The following is a 10000-nucleotide window of genomic DNA, read 5'->3' on the forward strand; positions in this document are numbered from 1 at the left end:
AAGGGATGAGTGAGTGAGTGAGTGAGTGAGTGAAGGGATGAGTGAGTGAATGAAGGGATGAGTGAGTGAGTGAGTGAGTGAAGGGGTGAGTGAGTGAATGAAGGGATGAGTGAGTGAGTGAGTGAGTGAGTGAGTGAGTGAGTGAGTGAAGGGATGAGTGAATGAGTGAAGAGATGAGTGAGCGAATGAAGGGATGAGTGAGTGAGTTAGTGAATGAAGGGATAAGTGAGTGAAGGGATGAGTGACTGAGTGAAGGATGAGTGAGTGAGTGAATGATGGGTGAGTGAGTGAGTGAGTGAAGGATGAGTGAGTGAGTGAGTGAGTGAAGGATGAGTGAGTGAGTGAATGATGGGTGAGTGAGTGAGTGAGTGAGTGAATGAATGAATGAGTGAGTGTGTGAAATAGTAAATATATTACGAGTGACTGAGTGAACAAAACAACTGAACGAACGAGTGAAGAATAAGGAACGTGTGAACGCCGAGTTGCTGAAATAATGAATGAATGAATGAATGAATGAATGAATGTGTTTTAAATGTACATGTGTAAGAGATCGAGCACACACACACACACACACACACACACACACACACACACACACACACAGGCATACAGACAGACAGTCAGTCAGTCAGACGGACAGAGACAGACACACACACAGGCATACAGACAGACAGACAGTCAGTCAGACGGACAGAGACAGACACACACACACACACACACACACACACACACACACACACACACACACACACACACACACACACACACACACACACACACATACCAGGGTTGTCGGCCAGCAGTCTCAGGACTAGGTACCCCCCGTTGGGGATGGGCGTGGTATCTTTGGCTGGTGCCCTGTGAAGGCGTCGGTGGATGAGACCCTGCCTGTCCATCTCCTGGAACCTCTCACGACTCATCACTCCATCAGGCTGCCACCAAAGGGGGACATGCAGGAGGAAATCAGTGCAGAAATCAAAGAGGGACGTGCAGGAGGAAATCAGTGCAGAAATCAAAGAGGGACGTGCATGAAGAAATCAGTGCAGAAATCAAAGAGGGACGTGCATGAGGAAATCAGTGCAGAAATCAAAGAGGGACATGCAGGAGAAATCAGTGCAGAAATCAAAGAGGGACGTGCAGGAGGAAATCAGTGCAGAAATCAAAGTGGGACGTGCAGGAGGAAATCAGTGCAGAAATCAAAGAGGGACATGCAGGAGAAATCAGTGCAGAAATCAAAGAGGGACATGCAGGAGAAATCAGTGCAGAAATCAAAGCGGGACATGCAGGAGAAATCAGTACAGAAATCAAAGTGGTATATGCAGGAGAAATCAGTGCAGAAATCAAAGTGGGACATGCAGGAGGAAATCAGTGCAGAAATCAAAGAGGGACGTGCAGGAGAAATCAGTACAGAAATCAAAGTAGGACATACAGGAGAAATCAGTGCAGAAATCAAAGTAGCACATGCAGGAGAAATCAGTGCAGAAATCAAAGAGGGACATGCAGGAGAAATCAGTACAGAAATCAAAGTGGGACGTGCAGGAGGAAATCAGTGCAGAAATCAAAGAGGGACATGCAGGAGAAATCAGTGCAGAAATCAAAGATGGACATGCAGGAGAAATCAGTACAGAAATCAAAGAGAGACATGCAAGAGAAATCAGTGCAGAAATCAAAGAGGGACATGCAGGAGAAATCAGTACAGAAATCAAAGAGGGACGTGCAAGAGAAATCAGTACAGAAATCAAAGAGAGACATGCAGGAGGAAATCAGTGCAGAAATCAAAGTGGGACATGCAGGAGGAAATCAGTGCAGAAATCAAAGAGGAACATGCAGGAGGAAATCAGTGCAGAAATCAAAGAGGGACATGCAGGAGAAATCAGTGCAGAAATCAAAGAGGGACATGCAGGAGGAAATCAGTGCAAAAATCAAAGAGGAACATGCAGGAGAAACAGTGCAGAAATCGGACAGGGGGTGTGGGGGTGGGGGGGCAGAAATGGGAATTCAGAAATGAGACAGGGGAAGGGTAGAAATGGGAATTCAGAAATGAGACAGGGGAAGGGTAGAAATAGGAATTCAGAAATGAGACAGGGGAAGGTAGAAATGGGAAATCAGAAACAGACAGGGGAAGGCATAATAAATGGACAAATTCACTGCCCCAATTGGCTGTAAAAAGCTATGGAGCCTGTTACCTTAAATCTTTTATGCTACGGTTTTCAGGTCCATACGTTTCTTCTTCTTCTTCTTCTTCTTCTTTGTTCGTGGGCAGCAACTCCCATTTTTCACTCGTATGGACGTGTACGAATAGGATTTCTTTATGTACACACACACACACATACACACACACACACACACACACACACACACACACACACACACACACACACACACACACACACACACACACACACACACACACACACACACATCGTGCGCACTCACTTCATTTTCTACATGCTTGAACACCCGAAGTGGGTTCAAACACTGGCAGGTCTGCATCGGAAAAGAAAAAAGAAAAAGAAAAAGAAAGAAAGAAAGAAAGAAAGAATGAATGAATGAATGAAAGAAATCTCCGCCCTTAATCCACCAGGTGCGCCGAAACCTAGGGAAACGAACTCAAGGACAGGCGGTGCAATAGCCGAGTGGTTAAGTTAAGTTAAAGCATTGAACTTTCAATCTGAGGGTCCCGGGTTCGAATCTCGCTAACGGCGCATGGTGGGTAAAAGGGTGGAGATTTTTCCCCATCTCCTAGGTCAAGATAATTATGTGCAGACCTGCTTCAGTAGTGCCTGAACCCCCCCCTTCGTGGGAGTTGAAGCCCACGAACTGAACGATGAAGAAGAAGAAGATCTGACTTGCAATAATGAATTTTGAGGGCGCACTTTGCAGAATAGTTTCCATTTGTGCTTCATTTATGCAGTTATCACATGTGTTCTTCTTCTTCTTCTTCTCCTTCTTCTCCTACGTTCACTCGTATGTACACGAGTGCGCTTTTACGTGTATGACCGTTCCCCCCCCCCCCCCCCCCCGCCGCCCCCGCCATGTAGGCAGCCATACTCCGCTTTCGGGGGGTGAGGGGGGGGGGGCTGCATGCTGGGTATGTTCGTGTTTCCATAACCCCACCGAACGCTGACATGGATAACAGGAGGTTTAACGTGCGTATTCGATCTTCTGCTTGCGGTATACACACACACACACACACACACGAAGGGGGTTCAGGCACTAAAGCAGGTCTGCACATAATTCTGTTGACCTGGGAGATCTGCAAAAAAAAAATCTCCACCCTTTACCCACCAGGCGCCGTTACCGAGATTCGAACCCGGGGACCCTTAGATTGAAAATCCTATGCTTTAACCACTCGGCTATTGCACCCGTCCTTGAGTTCGTTCCCCCGGTTTCACGTGTGCTAAAAAGTAAAAAGAAACAAGAGAGGCAAGGCCTTCAAGACTCACTTGTGACTGAGAGTAAAACACACAAGCTATTTATGTATTGAGTATAATTTCAAAATGTAATGTTTAAGATGAGAAAGATCAGTTTAAAGCAAATTAACTCCCCTAGCATTAATTACATAGTAATTTCCCTTTTTTACTATCTGCACCAAAACGTTTGCAAAATAAATAAAACTTCCATGCTTAGCAAAAGAAGTTCCTGTTTGAACAAAAAATGATAATAATGACTGCTCTTGTTGGGTCAGAATATCAGATCAAAGTGCCAAGTTTAGAGAATACAAAAAATATAAATATAACAGTAAATACAGTTTGCATATAATTAGGCTTCATTATTTATATTTTTTTTTGTGCCCATCCCAGAGGTGCAATATTGTTTTAAACAAGATGACTGGAAAGAACTGAATTTTTTTCTATTTTTATGCCTAATTTGGTGTCAACTGACAAAGTATTTGCAGAGAAAATGTCAATGTTAAAGTTTACCACGGACACACACACACACACACACACACACACACACACACACAACCGAACACCGGGTTAAAACATAGACTCACTTTGTTTACACAAGTGAGTCAAAAAAGAAAAGAAAAGAAAAAGGGACCCAAGCTGCGAGTGTTTAGCCGGCATTACCACGCGGTCCTCAGTCCCTAACCACGAACTAAAATACATAATACAGGTCACAAGGCCAAACTCACTGAAGAAGCTTCCCCCCCCCCCCCCCCCACACACACACACACTCTACTCACCCTCTCCGCCGCCACCAGTCTGTAGCTGTAACCGTGGAGGTGGAAGGGGTGGGTATAGCCCTTCTCCTTGTTCCCGTTCAGAACCACCAGCTCCACTACCTCCCCCTCCCTCGCCGACTCCACGTGCACGCACTCGCAGAACTCCTCGTCGCAGTTCTTGCCCCTGGCTTTGAGGCCGTCAATGTTGCAGATGAGATCCTGAGAGAGTTGCCGCGAGAGGGGGGTGTGGGGGGTTGCGGGTGTGTGTGTGGGGGGTGGGGGGTGGGGGTGGGGGGTCAACAGAGAGCACAGAAAACACGCAAGAACAACTTTAGTTGTCTCCAGTGAGACAGCCACCTACCAATGCAATAATCGTTACAGAACAGCCATGAAACATCATTCCGTAATTAAAACATGGATCTATCTATCTATCTATCTATCTATCTATCTATCTATCTATAACAACATGCTAGAGCTAGTCAACAGTATTTTCAGTACGTCATATGACGCAGACATATACTCTAGCAAACATTTTAGGGAGTCACTTGACTAGTTAACAATTACTGTTTTTCAACAGCTGAACTGATTTGGGAATAAAGCTGAGTCAGTTCCCTCTGAGTTTGGGAACATAGAAGCCATACAACAAACCACACCACACAACATAAAAAAAAACCACCACACCACACCACACCACAACACACCACACCACAACACACCACAACACAACACACCACAACACAACACACCACAACACAACACAACACAACACAACACACCAAACACAAACACCACACCACACCACACCACACCACACCACACCACACCACAACACACCACACCACACCACACCACACCACACCACACAAACACACCACACCACACCACACCACACCACAACACAAACACACCACACCACACCACAACACACAACACAAACACACCACACCACACCACACCACACCACAACACACAACACAAACACACCACACCACACCACAACACACAACACAAACACACCACACCACACCACACCACACCACAACACACCACAACACACCACACCACACCACAACACAACACACCACAACACAAACATACCAAAACACACGACACCACAACACAACACAACACACCACACCACACCACACCACACCACACCACACCACAACACACCACAACACACCACACCACACCACAACACAACACACCACAACACAAACATACCAAAACACACGACACCACAACACAACACAACACAACACACCACACCACACCACACCACACCACACCACACCACAACACACCACAACACACCACACCACACCACACCACAACACACCACAACACAAACATACCAAAACACACGACACCACAACACAACACAACACAACACACCACACCACACCACACCACACCACAACACACCACACCACACCACACCACACCACAACACACCACAACACAACACACCACACCACAACACACCACAACACACCACAACACACCACAACACAACACACCACAACACACCACAACACACCACACCACACCACACCACAACACACCACAACACACCACAACACAACACAACACACCACACCACACCACACCACAACACACCACAACACAACACAACACAACACAACACAACACACCACACCACAACACACCACAACACACCACAACACACCACAACACAACACAACACACCACAACACAAACATACCAAAACACACGACACCACAAACACACTACACACCATAAACACACTACACCACACACAAACACCACACCACACCTCACCACAAACACACCACAACACAACACAACACAACACACCACAACACAACACAACACACCACAACACAACACAACACACCACAACACAAACATACCAAAACACACGACACCACAACACACCACAAACACACCACACACCATAAACACACTACACCAAACACAAACACCACACCACACCTCACCACAAACACACCACAACACAAACACACCACAACACAAACATACCAAAACACACGACACCACAACACACCACAAACACACCACACACCATAAACACACTACACCACACACACACACCACACCACACCTCACCACAAACACACTACACCAAACACAAACACCACACCACACCTCACCACAAACACACCACAACACAACACAACACACCACAACACAAACATACCAAAACACACGACACCACAACACACCATAAACACACTACACCACACACACACACCACACCACACCACATCCACACTAAAAACCAAACACACCACAACACAAACACACCACACCACAAACACACCACACACCATAAACACACTACACCACACACACACACACACCACACCACACCACATCCACACTAAAAACCAAACACACCACAACACAAACACACCACAACACAAACACACCAAAACACACGACACCACAACACACCACAAACACACTACACACCACAAACACACTACACCATACACACACACCACACCACACCACATCCACACTAAAAACCAAACACACCACACCACAAATGCACAACACAAACACACCACAACACAACCACACGACACCACAACACACCACAACATGCCGCAACACAAACACATCACACCACACCACACAACATCATAACACACACCACATCACAACCACACCACAATATAACCACATCACAACACAACATGCCCCAACACAAACACATCACACTACACCACACCACACCACACCAAACACACCAGAAACACACCACAACACAAACACACCACAACACACCACAACACAAACACACAACACACCACACCACACCACAACCACACCACACCACACCACAACCACATCCACACTAAAAACCAAACACACCACACCACAAACACACGTCACACTAAACCACACCACACCATACACACCACAACACAAACACACACCATAACAACACCACACCACACCAAACACACCACACCACACCACATCCATACTAAAAACCAAACACACCACACCGCAAATGCACAATACAAACACAACACAAACACACCACAACACAACCACCCCACACTATAACCACACCACACCACAACATGCCCCAACACAAACACACCACACCACACCACACCAAACACACCCCAACACAAACACATCACACCACACCACACCACATCACAACACACAACACATAACAACCACACCACACTATAACCACACCACACCAAACACACCCCAACACAAACACACCACAACAACACCACACAACATCACAACACACACCACATCACAACCACACCACACCAAACACACCCCAACACAAACACACCACAACAACACCACGCCACAACCACACCAAACACACCACACCACACCACATCCATCCACACTAAAAAAAACCCAAACACACCACACCATAAACACACCACACCACAAAATCACACCACAACACAAACACACCACAACACACCACAACACAAACACACCAAACACACCACAACACAACACAAACGCATCACACCGCACCACACCACATCACACACCACAGCACAACCACACCACACCCCAACACAAACACACCACAACAACACCACACCACAAACACACCACACCACAAACACACACCACACCACAAACACATCACACTACAAACACACCACAACACAAACACACACCACACCACAAACACACACCACACCACAAACACACCACACTACAAACACACACCACACCACAAACACACACCACACCACAAACACATCACACTACAAACACACCACAACACAAACACACACCACACCACAAACACACACCACACCACAAAGACATCACACTACAAACACACCACACCACAAACACACACCACACCACAAACACATCACACCACAAACACACCACAACACAAAACACACCACACCACAAACACATCACACTACAAACACACACCACACCACAAACACATCACACCACAAACACACCACAACACAAAACACACCACACCATAAACACATCACACCACAAAAAAACACCACAACACAAACACACCACAACACACCACACCACAAACACACACCACACCACAAACACATCACACTACAAACACACCACAACACAAACACACCAAACACACTACAACACAAACACACCACAACAACACCACGCCACAACCACACCACACCACAAACACACCACACCACAAACACACCACACCACAAACACATCACATTACAAACACACACCACACCACAAACACATCACACTACAAACACACCACAACACAAACACACCAAACACACTACAACACAAACACACCACAACACACTACAACACAAACGCATCACACCGCACTACACCACATCACACACCACATCACAACCACACCACACTACAACCACACCACACCAAACACACCCCAACACAAACACACCACAACAACACCATATCCATCCACACTATAAAAAAAACAAAACCCAAACACACCACACCACAAACACATCACACCACAAACACACACCACACCACAAACACATCACACCACAAACACACCACAACACAAACACACCACACCACAAACACACCACAACACAAACACACCAAACACACCACAACACACCACAACACAAACACACTACACCACACCACAACACACCACAACACAAACACACTACACCACACCACTCACTGGCGACACAGCCTCGGGTTGAACCAGCAAAGGAGCCGGGGGCAGAATGTTGCTGATGTTGTTGACCATCGGAGAGTGTACCGTCTTATACCCTTCCCCGCCAGCCGGGTACAGAACGGGGTCGTGGAAGTGCACGTTGTTCCGAACACGGGTGGACAGTTCCAAGAAAATCTGACGGTCCGCCTTCTCCTGACGCAGGCTGATGTCATCCGGAAGTAGTGACGTCATTTCCGCTATCTGCGCGTGCGCGTCGGGAGGGCTGTTGGAGGTGGTGGGGGGGAGGTCTTCGTCGAGGAACCATTCGTTGAAACGCTGAAAAAGGTGGAGGGAGAGGGGGGGGTGGGGGGGGGAGGGGGTGATGATGATGATGATAATACGGATACCTATCTATACAGCGCCTGTTGGAGACCCAAGCATCAAGCGCTTTCCTCTTCTGAACGACAATACTCAAATGTATTTGTATTTGTATTTGTTTTTATCACAACAGATTTCTCTGTGTGAAATTCGGGCTGGCTGATCTCCCCCAGGGAGAGTGCGTCGCAACACTACAGCGCCACCCCCTTTTTTTTTCTTTTTTTTTTCCTGCGTGCAGTTTGAGTTGTTGTTTTTTTCCTATCGAAGTGGATTTGTTTTTCTACAGAATTTTGTCCAAGAACAACCCTTTTTTTCGTTGCCGTGGGTTCTTTTACGTGCGCTAAGTGCATGCTGCACACGGGACCTCGGTTTATCGTCTCATCCGAATGACTAGCGTCTAGACCACCACTCAAGGTCTAGTGGAGGGGGGAAAAAATTTAGGCGGCTGAGCCGTGATTCGAACCAGCGCGCTCAGATTCTCTCGCTTCCAAGGCGGACGCGTTACCTCTAGGCCATCACTCCACTAATACTAATGTATACTATTGTATACACTAATACTCTATCAAAATGTCTTCAATCACTTATATGTGTGTGTCGGGGCATTAAACAAAATTCCTCCTCCTTCCTCCTCCTCTAAGAGCTTTAAAAGCAAAGAGCCATTCACACAACAGTTTTGTTTTGCTTACTGGGTTGATCATCCGACTGACAGCTGCCACTGGGCGCTCATCATTCGATTCCTCTGTCGTTCAATCAGGTTTCAGTCACGCACGCATACACACTCATACAGACATGTA

At 46.7% G+C, this 10000-nt stretch overlaps 1 protein-coding gene across 2 annotated transcripts in view; it reads right to left on the reverse strand.

Annotated features, from left to right (window-relative positions):
* Positions 1 to 10000, reverse strand: part of LOC143275365 (uncharacterized) — a 27166-nt gene that overhangs the window by 2084 nt on the left and 15082 nt on the right. For both annotated transcript variants that reach the window (XM_076579425.1, XM_076579424.1), the window contains exons 8-10: positions 8853 to 9164; positions 4190 to 4387; positions 785 to 932 (exon numbers count right to left, since the gene is read on the reverse strand). In XM_076579425.1, the coding sequence (XP_076435540.1) occupies positions 785 to 932; positions 4190 to 4387; positions 8853 to 9164 (658 nt within the window). The remainder of the gene's footprint in view (positions 1 to 784; positions 933 to 4189; positions 4388 to 8852; positions 9165 to 10000) is intronic.

This window comes from Babylonia areolata, chromosome 30, assembly GCF_041734735.1.
Source record: "Babylonia areolata isolate BAREFJ2019XMU chromosome 30, ASM4173473v1, whole genome shotgun sequence".
Taxonomy (NCBI): domain Eukaryota; kingdom Metazoa; phylum Mollusca; class Gastropoda; order Neogastropoda; family Buccinidae; genus Babylonia; species Babylonia areolata.